General features: G+C 51.6%; 1 protein-coding gene across 1 annotated transcript in view; it reads right to left on the bottom strand.

Moving 5' to 3' along the window:
- Positions 1 to 18,175, bottom strand: part of KIF18A (kinesin family member 18A) — a 312,020-nt gene that overhangs the window by 91,329 nt on the left and 202,516 nt on the right. The window contains exon 14 of the mRNA XM_086959474.1: positions 266 to 343. Coding sequence (XP_086815600.1) covers positions 266 to 343 — 78 coding nt within the window. The remainder of the gene's footprint in view (positions 1 to 265; positions 344 to 18,175) is intronic.

Below are 18,175 nucleotides of genomic sequence, written 5' to 3'. Positions count from 1 at the left end.
TAGAAGTACAGCAACATGGTTTGCACACAAGGACAATGAAACAACAAATAAAAAACATCCTTTAAACTTCAGAACGAACATAATTTTTTTTAAGACGACTTAAATCGTTAGACAACGGGCGAAGCTAAATTTAAATGACACTTGATGAAATCAATAACATTTATATCAGCGACCACTTGTAAAAATAAATTCCAATGAGCAAACATATAAATCAGCTCAAATCCAAGTCAATTATCAATGTACCCAAAGCACACTAAACACTTACTCTGATAAGGCTTGACCAGAGCACATTTGCTATTTATGGCATCCATCTGTGGTTCTCGAGCACGGTGTTTACGGGCACCTTTGGGGGGAAAACACAGTGTTTTGATCATTCTCACAAAGACCCTCATACTTCACAGTTTAAAAAAAAAGAAAAAGAAAAAACTCATGATAAATCGTTAAAAAACTATCCACTATCTTGAGTCGTAATATGGGGTACAATCTCCATCTCAAAAGATAGACCAACATTCCTTTTTCTTCAGTGAAATGTTTTACTCGACATTTCTATAACCACTAATGTAATTTACTTTAACAGAAACCACTTTCAATTGAGTGGACAAATATTTAATTTATACTTAACATTTTAGTATTTAATAGGTCAGTGAGGCAAAAATATATGTGGTTCAATAGGACAGGTTATTTAGAGTAGCAACTAAAACACACGTCCAAACATTTGTCACTTCCGTGAAAAGGCCAGCTTCCATGTTGTTCCCAGAGTACAATTACACTTGTGTGAAAAAAACACAGATTTCTGCTTTGCATGTTGCAATGACCTTACACATGGCAACATCTGTCCTAACTCATGATGCCTCTAAAATATTTTTACTTACTGTGCAAAGTTCATCCACACACATCAATGCTAAAAGCATATTACAGCCTATGCAGCACTGTATATATGATTTTTATTAGGTGGTTAACATGCTAAATTATTTTTGAATTATACTTAGTAAGTTAAATATTGAAGTGGTTGTTAGAAAAAAAATTATTTGCTGCAAGCTTCAGTTTGACTGCTTTGTATGTATCCGAGCATCAGCTTTAAGGTGAGTTTTTAATTTTAAAGCTAAATGGGGAGCACCACCCCCCTGGGGCACATAAAAAGAACAAGCATTGGAAATGCAATAGGGCTCGCATTAGGAGTGTTTGAGCTTTTGGTGTTATAAATGAATTATTTTTATTTATGTGTTTTTTTTTAAATAGCTAAATTAATAGCTTTATCATTTACAATGCCAATAGTTATAACTTTCGCAAATGTGACACCTATAGCATTTGCAATGCAACATGTTTTGTATTTACGTGACTTAGATGTATTGATATTACAAATAACAATGGCTTTTAATTTTTTTAAATAATTAATACTTAATTTATTTAATTTGTAATGGCAATAGCTTGAACTTTTGTAAATAACATTTGTGAAGATTATGTTCAGTGTTTTTATTGTGACGAAAATCCAAGAACAGAAGTGAAATATTAACATTTTTTTTGTGATTTGTAATAAAGCGTGAAAGCTTGAAAAATTGAAAGAACATATTTGAACCAGTGATGCTGTGGTTGCGCTGAGTGGTGTGTGCATCGGTGTAGCTGTTTGGTGGGTGCATTGGTGGAGCTTAGTTGGAGCATCGGTGGAGCTGTATGGTGGGTGCCACGGCGGAGCTGTGTGGTGGGTGCCACGGCGGAGCTGTGTGGTGGGTGCCACGGCGGAGCTGTGTGGTGGGTGCCACGGCTGAGCTGTGTGGTGGGTGCATTGGTGGAGCTGTGTGGTGGGTGCATTGGTGGAGCTGTGTGGTGGGTGCATTGGTGGAGCATCGGCGGAGCTGTGTGGTGGGTGCCTCGGCGGAGCTGTGTGGTGGGTGCCTCGGCGGAGCTGTGTGGTGGGTGCCTCGGCGGAGCTGTGTGGTGGGTGCCTCGGCGGAGCTGTGTGGTGGGTGCCTCGGCGGAGCTGTGTGGTGGGTGCCTCGGCGGAGCTGTGTGGTGGGAGCATCGGTGGAGCTGTGTAGGTGGAGCTGTGTGGTGGGTGCATCGGTGGAGCTGTGTCGGTGGAGCTGTGTGGCGGGTGCATCGGTGGAGTTGGGTGGAGGGTGCATCGGTGGAGCTGTGTAGGTGGAGCTGTGTGGTGGGTGCATCAGTGGAGCTGTGTGGTGGGAGCATCGGTGGAGCTGTGTAGGTGGAGCTGTGTGGTGGGTGCATCGGTGGAGCTGTGTCGGTGGAGCTGTGTGGTGGGTGCATCGGTGGAGTTGGGTGGAGGGTGCATCGGTGGAGCTGTGTAGGTGGAGCTGTGTGGTGGGTGCATCGCTGGAGCTGTGTAGGTGGAGCTGTGTGGTGGGTGCACCGGTGGAGCTGTGTAGTGGGTGCATCGGTGGAGCTGTGTAGTTGGAGCTGTATGGTGGGTGCATCGGTGGAGCTGTGTGGTGGGTGCATCGGTGGAGCTGTGTAGGTGGAGCTGAGTGGAGGGTGCATCGGTGGAGCTGTGTGGTGGGTGCATCTGTAGAGCTGTGTGGTGGGTGCATCGGTGGAGCTGTGTAGTGGGTGCCTCGGCGGAGCTGTGTGGTGGGTGCGTCGGTGGAGCTGTGTCAATGGAGCTGTGGGTGGGTGCACCGGTGGAGCTGGGTGCATCGGTGGAGCTGTGTAGTTGGAGCTGTATGGTGGGTGCATCGGTGGAGCTGTGTGGTGGGTGCATCGGTGGAGCTGTGTAGGTGGAGCTGAGTGGAGGGTGCATCGGTGGAGCTGTGTGGTGGGTGCATCTGTAGAGCTGTGTGGTGGATGCATCGGTGGATCTGTGTGGTGGATGCATCGGTGGAGCTGTGTGGTGGGTGCATCGGTGGAGTTGGGTGGTGAAGCTGTGTGGTGGGTGCATCGCTGGAGCTGTGTAGGTGGAGCTGTGTGGTGGGTGCACCGGTGGAGCTGTGTAGTGGGTGCGTCGGTGGAGCTGTGTAGTTGGAGCTGTATGGTGGGTGCATCGGTGGAGCTGTGTGGTGGGTGCATCGGTGGAGCTGTGTAGGTGGAGCTGTGTGGAGGGTGCATTGGTGGAGCTGTGTGGTGGGTGCATCGGTGGACCTGTGTGGTGGTTGCATCGGTGGAGCTGTGTGGTGGTTGCACCGGTGGAGCTGTGTAGGTGGAGCTGTGTGGTGGGTGCGTCGGTGGAGCTGTGTCGGTGGAGCTGTGTGGTGGGTGCATCAGTGGAGTTGGGTGGAGGGTGCATCGGTGGATCTGTGTGGTGGATGCATCGGTGGAGCTGTGTGGTGGGTGCATCGGTGGAGCTGTGTGGTGGGTGCATCGGTGGAGCTGTGTGGTGGGTGCATCGGTGGAGCTGTGTAGGTGGAGCTGTGTGGTGGGTGCATCGCTGGAGCTGTGTAGGTGGAGCTGTGTGGTGGGTGCACCGGTGGAGCTGTGTAGTGGGTGCATCGGTGGAGCTGTGTAGTTGGAGCTGTATGGTGGGTGCATCGGTGGAGCTGTGTGGTGGGTGCATCGGTGGAGCTGTGTGGACGGTGCATCGGTGGAGCTGTGTGGTGGGTGCATCGGTGGAGCTGTGTGGTGGGTGCATCGGTGGAGCTGTGTGGTGGGTGCATTGGTGGAGCTGTGTAGGTGGAGCTGTGTGGTGGGTGCATCGCTGGAGCTGTGTAGGTGGAGCTGTGTGGTGGGTGCACCAGTGGAGCTGTGTAGTGGGTGCATCGGTGGAGCTGTGTAGTTGGAGCTGTATGGTGGGTGCATCGGTGGAGCTGTGTAGGTGGAGCTGTGTGGAGGGTGCATCGGTGGAGCTGTGTGGTGGGTGCATCGGTGGAGCTGTGTAGTGGGTGCCTCGGTAGAACTGTGTGGTGGGTGCCTCGGTGGAGCTGGGTGGTGGGTGCCTCGGTGGAGCTGTGTGGTGGGTGCCTCGGTGGAGCTGTGTGGTGGGTGCCCCAGTGGAGCTGTGTGGTGGGTGCATCGGTGGAGCTGTGTAGGTGGAGCTGTGTGGTGGGTGCGCCGGTGGAGCTGTGTGGTGGGTGCATCGGTGGAGTTGGGTGGTGGGTGCATCGGTGGAGCTGTGTGGTGGGTGCATCGGTGGAGCTGTGTGGTGGGTGCATCGGTGGATCTGTGTGGTGGGTGCATCGGTGGAGCTGTGTGGTGGATGCATCGGTGGAGCTGTGTGGTGGATGCATCGGTGGAGCTGTGTGGTGGATGCATCGGTGGAGCTGTGTGGTGGGTGCATCGGTGGAGCTGTGTGGTGGGTGCATCGGTGAAGCTTAGTGGATGCATTGGTGGAGCTGTGTGGTGGGTGCATTGGTGGAGCTTAGTTGGAGCATCGATGGAGCTGGGTGGTGGGTGCATCTGTGGAGCTTGGTGGTGGGTGCATCTGTGGAGCTGGGTGGAGCTGTGTGGTGGGTGCATCGGTGGAGCTGTGTGGTGGGTGCATCGGCGGACCTGTGTGGTGGGTGCATCGGCGGAGCTGTGTGGTGGGTGCATCGGCGGAGCTGTGTGGTGGGTGCATCGGCGGAGCTGTGTGGTGGGTGCATCGGCGGAGCTGTGCGGTGGGTGCCTCGGCGAAGCTGTGTGGTGGGTGCCTCGGCGAAGCTGTGTGGTGGGTGCCTCGGCGAAGCTGTGTGGTGGGTGCATCGGTGGAGCTGTATGGTGGGTGCAACGGTGGAGCTGTATGGTGGGTGCAACGGTGGAGCTGTATGGTGGGTGCAACGGTGGAGCTGTATGGTGGGTGCGTCGGTGGAGCTGTGTGGTGGCTGCATCGCTGGAGCTGTGAGATGGGTAATGGGTGCATCGCTGCAGCTGTGTAGGTGGAGCTGTGTGGTGGGTGCATCGGTGGAGCTGTGTGGTGGGTGCATCGGTGGAGCTGTGTGGTGGGTGCATCGGTGGAGCTGTGTCGGTGGAGCTGTGTGGTGGGTGCATCGGTGGAGCTGTGTCGGTGGAGCTGTGTGGTGGGTGCATCAGTGGAGCTGTGTGGTGGGTGCATCGGTGGAGCTGTGTGGTGGGTGCATCGGTGGAGCTGTGTGGTGGGTGCATCGGTGGAGCTGTGTGGTGGGTGCATCGGTGGAGCTGTGTGGTGGGTGCATCGGTGGAGCTGTGTGGTGGGGGCATCTGTGGAGCTGTGTGGTTGGGGCATGTGTAGTGGGGGCATGTGTGGTGGGTGCATCGGTGGAGGTGTGTGGTGGGTGCATCGGTGGAGGTGTGTGGTGGGTGCATCGGTGGAGGTGTGTGGGGGTGCATCGGTGGAGCTGTGTGGTGGCTGCATCGGTGGAGCTGTGAGGTGGCTGCATCGGTGGAGCTGTGTGGTGGGTGCCTCGGTGGAGCTGTGTGGTGGGTGCCTCGGTGGAGCTGTGTGGTGGGTGCCTCGGTGGAGCTGTGTGGTGGGTGCCTCGGTGGAGCTGTGTGGTGGGTGCCTCGGTGGAGCTGTGTGGTGGGTGCATCGGTGGAGCTGTGTGGTGGGTGCATCGGTGGAGCTGTGTGGTGGGTGCATCGGTGGAGCTGTGTGGTGGGTGCATCGGTGGAGCTGTGTGAGCTGTGTGGTGGGTGCATCGGTGGAGCTGTATAGGTGGAGTTGGGTGGTGGGTGCATCGGTGGAGCTGTGTCGGTGGAGCTGTGTGGTGGGTGCATCAGTGGAGCTGTGTGGTGGGTGCCTCGGTGGAGCTGTGTGGTGGGTGCCTCGGTGGAGCTGTGTGGTGGGTGCCTTGGTGGAGCTGTGTAGGTGAAGCTGTGTGGTGGGAGCCTTAACGGAAATTACAACTCTCAAAACAAAAAAAAATCTATCCTTTAACGATGCTGGATAAATTATGACAAGTGCTTGCTACTGTTCCAACAGATACATGCAGAAAAATATGTAGGACGTTATTCTGGAAGGAAAACTAAATCACAGAAAAGAAAATAGTACGAACCGTAAATGAGAGAGGTTTGTTTGTTAACATCTGCATTGGGAGAAGGTTTTGTTAAACCTGTCGGTGTTTAATTAATACCGAAGCTACACTATATTTTAAGGAATGACGAATTTTAAAGGTCTGCTTAGAAAATGATAAGTAGCAGGGCAAAATAAATCGCAACAATGTGTGCAGAAAGGAAAGAAAATATATATATTTTTTGTGATTTGTAATAAAGCGTGAAAGCTTGAAAAATTGAAAGAACATATTTGAACCAGTGATGCTGTGGTTGCGCTGAGTGGTGTGTGCATCGGTGTAGCTGTTTGGTGGGTGCATTGGTGGAGCTTAGTTGGAGCATCGGTGGAGCTGTATGGTGGGTGCCACGGCGGAGCTGTGTGGTGGGTGCCACGGCGGAGCTGTGTGGTGGGTGCCACGGCTGAGCTGTGTGGTGGGTGCATTGGTGGAGCTGTGTGGTGGGTGCATTGGTGGAGCTGTGTGGTGGGTGCATTGGTGGAGCTGTGTGGTGGGTGCATTGGTGGAGCTGTGTGGTGGGTGCATTGGTGGAGCATCGGCGGAGCTGTGTGGTGGGTGCCTCGGCGGAGCTGTGTGGTGGGTGCCTCGGCGGAGCTGTGTGGTGGGTGCCTCGGCGGAGCTGTGTGGTGGGTGCCTCGGCGGAGCTGTGTGGTGGGTGCATCGGCGGAGCTGTGTGGTGGGTGCATCGGCGGAGCTGTGTGGTGGGTGCATCGGTGAAACTGTCGGTGGAGCTGTGTGGTGGCTGCATCGCTGGAGCTGTGTGATGGGTGCATCGCTGGAGCTGTGTAGGTGGAGCTGTGTGGTGGGTGTATCGGTGGAGCTGTGTCGGTGGAGCTGTGTGGTGGGTGCATCAGTGGAGCTGTGTGGTGGGAGCATCGGTGGAGCTGTGTAGGTGGAGCTGTGTGGTGGGTGCATCGGTGGAGCTGTGTCGGTGGAGCTGTGTGGCGGGTGCATCGGTGGAGTTGGGTGGAGGGTGCATCGGTGGAGCTGTGTAGGTGGAGCTGTGTGGTGGGTGCATCGCTGGAGCTGTGTAGGTGTCGTAATTGGCCCGTTCGGATTAGCGATTAGCTGAACCTACACGTTGTCCTCCTTAACTTGGCTATATACGATAACGCCATTTTGAATGGTGCAGCGGCCATCTTAGACCATGAGCGGCCTCGTGGCCGACGTGCCCTTTAGTCCTTTGTCCGTTCCACTGACCACTCTGGTCTGCCCAGCAACAGGCTATTTTTAGCCCTGGTCAAGCCACACATGCGCAGTTCCCACTGACCCGTAAACCTTCAGGAATGTGCCGCTAACTGACCAGTGGGTTTGAAACCCTCCAATGAGCTGGCAGTATTCCAAAAGATGACCATATATGTCTCTAAAACTGTGTCTTTACTTGTGCCGCCTATCTTTTATTGCCCCAAAATTGTATATAAACGGGGTCACACCGGTGTTCGGTGTGATACCTCTTGCATTACCGAAGGGTGCTGTTTGAGTGTACCACCACCCCATGGGGTCTTAATAAACTTGTTCTTTGCCTTTTACAGTTTCCGTGCCAACAGTTCTTGTGTGTAAGTGGGTAATCTCTGGAGCGTGTAGGCCTTGGGAACCCCGAAATACTTCAATTGGCGACCACGAAGGGACTCATCGGCGACTCGGATGCCCGAAGGAGAGGTCGTGACGAAGGCTTGGAAACCCGCCATGGGCGCGCGCTGCCACGAGTGACCCGAGTCTTGGCTGCCACGGTGTTTTTTCCTTTCCTTCCGATCTGACCTTCCAGGTGGCGCCGGTCTCCGACTGAGTCTTTGAAGTGTCTGCATCGCTGCGAAAGTGCCGTTTGGCTGATTTGGCTTATAAGACCTTGGCAGTTGGAACCTGGACATTTGAGAATTTGGTAAGCTTTGTGTTCGGTAAGGTAGTCTTCGGACGCTTACTGAAGTTCTGCGATTTGTGTTCGGTAAGGTAGTCTTCGGACGCTTACTGAAATTTTGTGATTTGTGATCGGTGAGGTAGTCTTTGGACGCTTGCCGAGTTCTAGGAACTTTGATTTGAGTTAGCTAACATTGTGAATTTGTGATCTTTGAACTTATATGTGTAGTGCACTTCACATAGGCAGGCATGTAGAGATGTTTCTCTAACTTTGTTTTTTTTTCCTTTGAGCGGCACAATCGTGTGGAGAACTGTAAGTGCCATTTTTGTCTGGTGTCACGCTTTCGTGATACTTTTTGAACATGCCTGTTTTCAGCACACTCCGAGGAATGTGTTGTTTTGGAGAAGGTACCTCAATTAGGTTAGCGGAATCACAGCCGGCTCCCCCAGAGGGAACACCAAATAGGGACATGTATATCAAATTCGGCCTTCCACCTATTATGTACAGTAAATTATGGCATAAGTACACCAAGGCCGATCCTGAATTGCAATGGCCCCTACACGGGTCGTACGATTTGAGTAAAATCCAATTTGTAGAGCAATGTATGTTTCAACGCAGGTCTAGACAAAACATGTTTGATTGCGTGCGAATGTGGGAGAAAGCGGCGCGTGAGCGAATGAAGCGTGAGGTTGCCTTGGCGGACAAAGAGCAGCGCAAGGCTGCTCGGGATAAGGCTTTACAGCTTGAGGAAAAGGAGGCTCAGGAGAAGAAAGAAAGGGAGGAAAGGGAACGTAATTTGCAAACGACTGGTCAGTTTCCTATTCGCCGACCACTTTATCCTGTCCTTAATAATGAAATCGATGATTTTTCTTTGTTAGATCGGTCACCGCCCCCGTACGTTTCGCCGACGGCTCCGGCTGCGGACCTTGAGGATGATGGACAGGATCAGTCGAGCCAGAAGGGGGTATCGGCTCTCAGGTTTACTGCGGATAGGTCCGCTCATTTACGCAGTTGGGCTCGTAAAGTGAATAAGCATTGTGTTACTCAGGAGCAGTTGTTAACGGAAAAGAAAGGGTGGTCGGATCTTGAATTAATGTATTTTCTGTCCAGTCTGGCGGATGAAGTTGTAAACGCATATCGTGAACTTTCTGATACGCTTGAGCCTAAAGTGTTGTCGGTGTATCGTGAGAATTTAGCTAAAGGTGATTGATCTTTCAGATGTTGATGACCTGTTCAAGCAATTGATCAAGCTGCGGGATGAGACAACCCATTTGCGACAGGAACGGAAAAGGAGGCAAAAGGAGTCCGAATTGGAGAATAATGGGCAGGCTAAAGAGTGTTCTCTCCGTGGTTCAGATAAGAGTTCTGCGTTGCATGTTATGCCTATGCGTGAAGCTGCGCCTTTGTATGTTCCACCAAAAGGGGAAGGTACGGATGAGGATAAGTTGTCGAAGGATGCGAAAGGGTATTTTGTGTATAATTGGGTATATACGCCATGGAATAGAGCAGATGTCATGGCATTGAAAAATTCTTTACCTGATCTTCGGAAGAATCCAGCGGCATTTTATGAAGGGGTGGAGGGGGCTATATCGTCTTGTGTGATGACTCTTGTAGATATAGATTTGTTTTTTGGGCTAATTTTACCACCTGATATGTGGAGGCAAATTCGTAAAACTAATGATGAAACGATTTTGGGGGGGGGACATGGAAAGAAATAAATGCTGCAGACTTAGATAGGGAACCAGCATGTAAGCCTTGTCAGCTAATACTAGATCTCCCAGCAGCTATCTTGCATAAATTAAAAACGCTTGTTCCCTCCAAAAAGATTGATTGGACCATGTTAACGTCGTGCAAACAGAAACCCGATGAAACGGTTTCAGATTTCTTTACGCGCTTCGAGGAGGCCTTTCATGATTACAGTGGTCAATCTTTAACAGATGATACGGGTCGGCATTTGTTTGTAGATAAGTATGTGGCTAATCTCCTACCGGAGATTGCAAGGCGATTGAAGTCGAGTGAAAGTTCCTGGGCCACGGCGACCCCTGCGTCCTTGTTAACTATGGCTCAGTATTATGAGCGGCAGGAAGTGGAGGCTAAAGAAAGTGTAGAGAAAAAGACGAAGGAATTGAAAACGAAGGTGATGTTGGCACAGGTTCGGGGAACACAGGGTAGAGGGAATGATAGAGGTAGACGAGGTGGAGGAAACGCATCGTATGGTCGTACGGACATTGCGGAGGATCAGTGTGCTTATTGTAAGGAGTTTGGGCATTGGGCCGAAGATTGTCCGGTACTTCGTGAACAGCGTAGTCAGCGTGGTCGAGGCAGTGGAAGGTCAAGAGGAGGTTATACTGGAACGAGAGGTGGCGGAGGTGATCGTAGACAGGTTGAGGAGAGGGGCCGTGGCCAGGACGAACGAAATACGTTTGATAGACGGAATCAATATAAGATTTCGGAAGGAGAGAATGTGGAACATCAGGATTATGTGCATGCATAGGATTGCGTAGGATGGGGTAAGGAATCAGTTGAAGTGCCAGTAGATCAGCAAGGTCCATATGTAACAGCGGGTATTTTGGGTTCTACTGATCAATTTCTAGTCGACACCGGAGCTACTCGTAGCGCGCTGTCGAAAAACTTGGTTCCGAGGGCTCCCCTGTCTGGCGAAATGATTACGTGTGTAGGGTTTGATGGCACACCCTCCCCCAGCCCATTGTCCAAGCCCCTTGCACTATGCATTGACAAATACTTTAGTTTTGGGCAATTTTTGTTATCACCTCATACCCCAGACAATATCCTGGGCATTGATTTGCTTAAATATTTCCGAGCGACGATACGCTGCGCTCCAGAGGGAGTGCGGGTTATCCTGAACGACAACTACCCTGACCCTGATGATTGCCCTGACCCTGACAGATTTTATGCCATTTTCGATATTCCTGCTTTGGCCTCTCTGCCGCACACGTTGTGGGCGACATCAGATACGGATGTGGGAGAGATGCGCATTCCACCAATACACATTACTGTTAAGGAGGGGGCCCCTCTACCACGAGTGCCACAGTATAAGATCTCGAAGGAAGGTGACATTGCACTGACACATATTGTTCAGGATTTGATTTCTGCAGGGGTAGTGGAGGAGGTCCATTATAATGTTTGTAACAGCCCTATTCTACCGATTCTTAAAAGAGACTCAGATGGCAAGATCTACCGATTTATTATTGATTTGCGTGAAATAAACAAAATTGTCATTCCCCAATATCCAGTGGTGTCCGATATTACGACTTTACTTACTTTGGTTCCACCGACGGCCACCACTTTTAGTGTTATTGACTTAAAGAATGCGTTCTTTTCGATCCCTGTTCACCCAGATAGTAGATATCTGTTTGGTTTTACGCTCAATAATAAATCATATAGATTTTGTCGTGTTCCCCAAGGATATACTGAAAGCCCTAGCATCTACAGCCAGGCTTTGAAAAGGCAGCTAGATTCGTTTAAATTACAGTCTGGCGTTGCTCTCATCCAGTACGTGGATGACCTTTTGCTTGCCGCCGACTCCTATGCACAATGTGAACAGAGTACACTTGCATTACTTTCCTTTTTGGCACAACATAATCACAAGGTTTCCAAGAAAAAGCTTCAATACTGTAGACCCCAGGTGACCTACCTCGGTCATCTGTTGTCTAAGGAGGGGCGGGCATTAACATCTGATCGAATTCAAGCAATTTTAGATACACCAGTCCCCCGCACGCAGAGAGATGTGCGTGCCTTTATAGGGTTGACATCCTTTTGTAGACAATGGATCATGGGTTTTTCACATATCATAAAACCTTTGCTAGCATTACTGTCCAAAGCTACACCGATGCCTCTTGAGTGGACAGACGAATGTCAGAAAGCCTTTGAACAGTTGAGACAGGCCCTTTGTTCCGCACCCGTGTTAGGAACACCAGACTACACGAAACTTTTCACATTATACGTGCACGAGAATGATGGGTGTGCGTTGTCAGTGTTAGTGCAGTTACACGGGGATAAGCAGAGACCATGTGCATACTTCTCTGCCATTTTGGATCCTGTAGCACGAGGGCTGCCTGGGTGTTTTCGAGCAGTAGCGGCAACAGCAGTAGCCATACGACAGAGTGAGGGCATAGTGTTATCACACAAATTGTTGGTGTTAGTTCCTCATGCAGTAGATGCCCTGTTAAACCAAACAAAGACCCAATACCTCACGAGTGCACGACTTACAGGATATGAGCTGACACTCTTAGCGCCACACATAACACTGAAAAGATGCGCTACTTTGAACCCTGCGACTTTATTGCCCTATCCGGCCGAGGAGGGTCAGGAAGAAAAACATCATGATTGTGTTTTCCTGACTGAGGAACAGACAAAGGGTCGTGTTGACTTACAGGATGTGCCACTTCCTGATGTGGATGGGGAACTGTGGGTTGATGGATCGTGCTTGAGGCTGCCAGATGGTACGACTTCCGCAGCATATGCGATCACGACTCTTAAGACGGTGGTCGAAACAGCTAGAATACCACAAAAATCGGCTCAGGCAGCAGAGCTGATAGCTTTAACAAGAGCCTGCGAATTGAGTGCTGGCCAATGTGTGAACATATACACGGACAGCCGGTATGCCTTTGGAGTGGCCCATGACTTCGGGCTTCTCTGGAGGGAACGCGGGTTCCTGACATCACATGGGGAGCACATTATGCATGGAGAGCTAGTGCGTGATCTCCTGAATGCGTTGCTCAGTCCTAAAAAAGTAGCGATAGTGAAGTGCAGTGCCCATAAGAAGATTACGGATAAAGTGGGCCAAGGAAATGCCTTTGCAGACAGCATAGCAAGGCAGACGGCTATGTCCCGAACTAGCTCCCCTATGTACGTGGTACAATCACAGGCTGAGAGATGGAGTGACGCTAGGGCAGAGATACGGGATATTCAAAAATCAGCTACAGAATCTGAACTTGCGGCTTGGGCAGCAGATGGGGTACTAGATGACGAAGGTTGTTGGAGAAGCAAAGACATGGAGAAGTGGAAATTGCCTGCGGCTTACTTACAGGCGATGGTCCAGATGACTCATGGACTGGCCCATGTCGGAGCCCTTGCAATCACTCGTCTTTTAACACGAGTTTGGGAACATCCGGAGATTGCAAATACTGCAAAGAGAGTAGTGCAGACCTGCCTGGTGTGCTTGCAACACAATCCTGGGAAGGGGACCCATACTCCGAAAGGAGGGTTCGTTCCACCTTCTGCACCGTTTGAAGTGCTTCAAATGGATTACATCCAACTCGAGCGCTGCAATAACCTGAAGTACGTCCTAGTGGTGGTGTGTGCTTTTAGCAAATGGGTTGAGGCCTACCCCACGAAAGACAATACGGCTTTGACAACAGCTAAGGTGTTGCTTAAGGAATTCTTTCCTCGCTTTGGAGTTTGCAAGTTTTTGTGGAGCGATAATGGGCCCCATTTTGTTGGAAAGATTGTGGAATATGTACTGAAGGGGTTAGGGATTCAGCAAAAGTTCCATGCTGTATTCCACCCTCAGTCAGCAGGTTTGGTCGAGCGGTACAATGCCACGTTGAAGCTTAAGCTGGCCAAAATTGTGGCGTCTACATCGTTGAAGTGGCCAGATGCGTTGCCGCTAGCACTACTATCTCTTAGATCAGTACCCCACTCACGAACTGGCCTTACGCCCTATGAGGTGGTGTTTGGCCGCCCTATGAATATCTGGGGGGTTGCCCAAGCCGCGATTAATACATGATGTGCCTTGTGTTATGATGAATGATTATTTGGCACGATTAACAAATGATTTGCTCTCTATTCATCAACAGGTTCGAGAAGCGCTCCCTGATAACTCCGCTGGAGAGGGCCACGATCTTCGTCCTGGGGACCACGTAATGGTCCGTTCGTTTGAAAGAGCAAGCAGTTTGGAGCCCAGGTGGAAGGGCCCTGAGCAGGTCCTCCTGGCAACCCGCACCGCAGTACGAGTGACGAACAGGAAGCGGTGGGTGCATTCGACACATTGTCGCCGTGTCTCTCCGGATCTGGTGACTCCTGCTGTGTTGACTGATTATAAGGAGATCTTGGAGAAAGAAAAGAGCCCAGCTGTGACGTCGGCCGAAGTGGAGGGAGCCTTCCCGGACCAATCTGCTACCGGAAGAGAGCGCTACGATCTGCGTCCACGATAAGAAGATTTTTGTTCTTTTTGTTAATGACTGGTTGGTTACCGCTCCAGGTTTGTGAAACGGAAACCGGGAATTCCAAGGGGGGGGGATCAGTTCTGCCAGAGTAGCGACACCCGTCTTGGCCCGGAGAAGAAAACAACGGCTACCTCGGAGTTCAGCACCGCATTTTTCCTTTTTTTTTAGGTATACACGCACGTGTATCTGAGACAATCTGTGAACAATTTGTGAACAATTTGTGCCACTTGAGACTTTGCACAAACTTTCTTGAACTATGGCATCAACGGCATCCCGTGATAAGAAAATATTGGGTGCCTTTCTCTTTGTTTTAACTATTGTGGTGATAGCTGTTATGGCCTGGGTAGTCGAACTTGTGGTGCCTGTACGTGAACATTTGCTGCCGACTACCCCGGCACCGTCTGAACACTTTCATTTTACATTGCCTTTCCATGAAGAGCGCCATCGCCAAACGTACTTAAATAACAGCTTCATTCAGATTCTTCACCACACGCATAATATGACCAATACCTCTAATTGCTGGGTGTGTGGAATGTTGCCTGGGCACCAGAAGAGAGGGGGCACCCCACTTATTCCACTCCCGTTTTCACACAATGGGTCATGCAATGCCTGGTACACCCTTCTCTTTACTCTGAGATGGCCAACTAAAGGGGGGGTGCTTTTCCGTTTGAATAAAGTATGTTACCATGACAAGGATGGGTTTCCCCGGGCTGAGGGCACACGTTTCGAATGGGAAGAGTACAGGCCTGACAATGTGTCTGCTCCACGTATATATAGCAATCAGCGAAATGTGAATGTATCCAATGCTCATGTCATAAATGTCATTGCCACAAAAGCCGATTTATGCATTAGAAACAAGGGCACGATTGCGGTGGGGAAAAGCGAATGTAATATTACTCTCACGTTTGATAGCCCGAATGGCATTTCATTTGATGCATCTCGAAACACCTACTTTATCTGTGGAACAAAGGGGTACCATCAGCTTCCAGTGGGATGGTTGGGCACGTGCTACGTATCGTTTGTGCTACCTCCTGTATTCATTGCCCCTCCAATGTACCACAACGATTACACTTTGTACCACGATTTCGTTTTGAACAGGGTTAAACGAACTGTTGCCCTAGAGGACATTGATCAAACGGACACTACGTTACAACAGTATGTGGATTTTAATCTGGGACTATTCTCCTTTGTGGGGGCTGCATTGAACAGCCGGAAAATAAGACGGCTGACACGCGTTGTTGAGGCTGTTGCGAATGACACCGCCGTTGCCCTGGGGAATATTACTGAGGAACTACAGATTTCTAGAATTGTTACCCTCCAAAATCGGATGGTTTTGGACGTGGTTTTGGCAGATCGTGGGGGAGCATGTAGAATTATCGGAAGCAGCTGTTGTGTCTATGTCCCGGACAATTCTCCCTCTGTGTATGATGCTATTTCCAAGCTGCATAAAATAGCTGCCGAAATACACCCGGACAATGGAACTTGGACATTTTCTGGATGGTTCTGGTCCATGATTGCAACTTGGGGCTGGAAACTGTTGACAATTCTCTGTATACTTGTGGGAGCAATGTTCTTTATATGCTTGTGTATTCAATGTGGCCCTGCCTTATGTTCAATGTGTCTATCAGCTTGCTTGCCATCGAGGCGGGCTCTTGCCCATGACAAAATAATGCTACACAAAGAGGTGACACAAATTATGTTAATAGACATCGAGGACGAACATCCAGACTATGTTCATTATGAGGTAGATTCAGCTAAACGCTAAAAGGGTCGTCTGTCGTAATTGGCCCGTTCGGATTAGCGATTAGCTGAACCTACACGTTGTCCTCCTTAACTTGGCTATATACGATAACGCCATTTTGAATGGTGCAGCGGCCATCTTAGACCATGAGCGGCCTCGTGGCCGACGTGCCCTTTAGTCCTTTGTCCGTTCCACTGACCACTCTGGTCTGCCCAGCAACAGGCTATTTTTAGCCCTGGTCAAGCCACACATGCGCAGTTCCCACTGACCCGTAAACCTTCAGGAATGTGCCGCTAACTGACCAGTGGGTTTGAAACCCTCCAATGAGCTGGCAGTATTCCAAAAGATGACCATATATGTCTCTAAAACTGTGTCTTTACTTGTGCCGCCTATCTTTTATTGCCCCAAAATTGTATATAAACGGGGTCACACCGGTGTTCGGTGTGATACCTCTTGCATTACCGAAGGGTGCTGTTTGAGTGTACCACCACCCCATGGGGTCTTAATAAACTTGTTCTTTGCCTTTTACAGTTTCCGTGCCAACAGTTCTTGTGTGTAAGTGGGTAATCTCTGGAGCGTGTAGGCCTTGGGAACCCCGAAATACTTCATAGGTGGAGCTGTGTGGTGGGTGCACCGGTGGAGCTGTGTAGTGGGTGCATCGGTGGAGCTGTGTAGTTGGAGCTGTATGGTGGGTGCATTGGTGGAGCTGTGTGGTGGGTGCATCGGTGGAGTTGGGTGCATCGGTGGAGCTGTGTGGTGGATGCATCGGTGGATCTGTGTGGTGGATGCATCGGTGGAGCTGTGTGGTGGGTGCATCGGTGGAGTTGGGTGGTGGAGCTGTGTGGTGGGTGCATCGCTGGAGCTGTGTAGGTGGAGCTGTGTGGTGGGTGCACCGGTGGAGCTGTGTAGTGGGTGCGTCGGTGGAGCTGTGCAGTTGGAGCTGTATGGTGGGTGCATCGGTGGAGCTGTGTGGTGGGTGCATCGGTGGAGCTGTGTAGGTGGAGCTGTGTGGAGGGTGCATTGGTGGAGCTGTGTGGTGGGTGCATCGGTGGAGCTGTGTGGTGGGTGCATCGGTGGAGCTGTGTGGTGGTTGCATCGGTGGAGCTGTGTAGGTGGAGCTGTATGGTGGGTGCGTCGGTGGAGCTGTGTCGGTGGAGCTGTGTGGTGGGTGCATCGGTGGAGTTGGGTGGAGGGTGCATCGGTGGATCTGTGTGGTGGATGCATCGGTGGAGCTGTGTGGTGGGTGCATCGGTGGAGCTGTGTGGTGGGTGCATCGGTGGAGCTGTGTGGTGGGTGCATCGGTGGAGCTGTGTGGTGGGTGCATCGGTGGAGCTGTGTGGTGGGTGCATCGGTGGAGCTGTGTGGTGGGTGCATCGGTGGAGCTGTGTAGGTGGAGCTGTGTGGTGGGTGCATCGCTGGAGCTGTGTAGGTGGAGCTGTGTGGTGGGTGCACCGGTGGAGCTGTGTAGTGGGTGCATCGGTGGAGCTGTGTAGTTGGAGCTGTATGGTGGGTGCATCGGTGGAGCTGTGTGGTGGGTGCATCGGTGGAGCTGTGGAGCTGTGTGGAGGGTGCATCGGTGGAGCTGTGTGGTGGGTGCATCGGTGGAGCTGTGTGGTGGGTGCATCGGTGGAGCTGTGTGGTGGGTGCATTGGTGGAGCTGTGTAGGTGGAGGTGTGTGGTGGGTGCATCGCTGGAGCTGTGTAGGTGGAGCTGTGTGGTGGGTGCACCAGTGGAGCTGTGTAGTGGGTGCATCGGTGGAGCTGTGTAGTTGGAGCTGTATGGTGGGTGCATCGGTGGAGCTGTGTAGGTGGAGCTGTGTGGAGGGTGCATCGGTGGAGCTGTGTGGTGGGTGCATCGGTGGAGCTGTGTAGTGGGTGCCTCGGTAGAACTGTGTGGTGGGTGCCTCGGTGGAGCTGTGTGGTGGGTGCCTCGGTGGAGCTGTGTGGTGGGTGCCTCGGTGGAGCTGTGTGGTGGGTGCCCCGGTGGAGCTGTGTGGTGGGTGCATCGGTGGAGCTGTGTGGTGGGTGCATCGGTGGAGCTGTGTAGGTGGAGCTGTGTGGTGGGTGCGCCGGTGGAGCTGTGTGGTGGGTGCATCGGTGGAGCTGTGTGGTGGATGCATCGGTGGATCTGTGTGGTGGATGCATCGGTGGATCTGTGTGGTGGGTGCATCGGTGGAGCTGTGTGGTGGGTGCATCGGTGGAGCTGTGTGGTGGGTGCATCGGTGGAGCTGTGTGGTGGGTGCATCGGTGGAGCTGTGTGGTGGGTGCATCGGTGGAGCTGTGTGGTGGGAGCATCGGTGGAGCTGTGTGGTGGGTGCATCGGTGGAGTTGGGTGGTGGGTGCATCGGTGGAGCTGTGTAGGTGGAGCTGTGTGGTGGGTGCCTCGGTGGAGCTGTGTGGTGGGTGCCCCGGTGGAGCTGTGTGGTGGGTGCATCGGTGGAGCTGTGTGGTGGGTGCATCGGTGGAGCTGTGTAGGTGGAGCT

The sequence above is a fragment of the Lissotriton vulgaris genome, chromosome 2_2, assembly GCF_964263255.1.
Source record: "Lissotriton vulgaris chromosome 2_2, aLisVul1.2, whole genome shotgun sequence".
In the NCBI taxonomy this organism is placed as follows: Eukaryota; Metazoa; Chordata; class Amphibia; order Caudata; family Salamandridae; genus Lissotriton; species Lissotriton vulgaris.
This window is presented reverse-complemented; position numbering and strand designations above follow the sequence as displayed.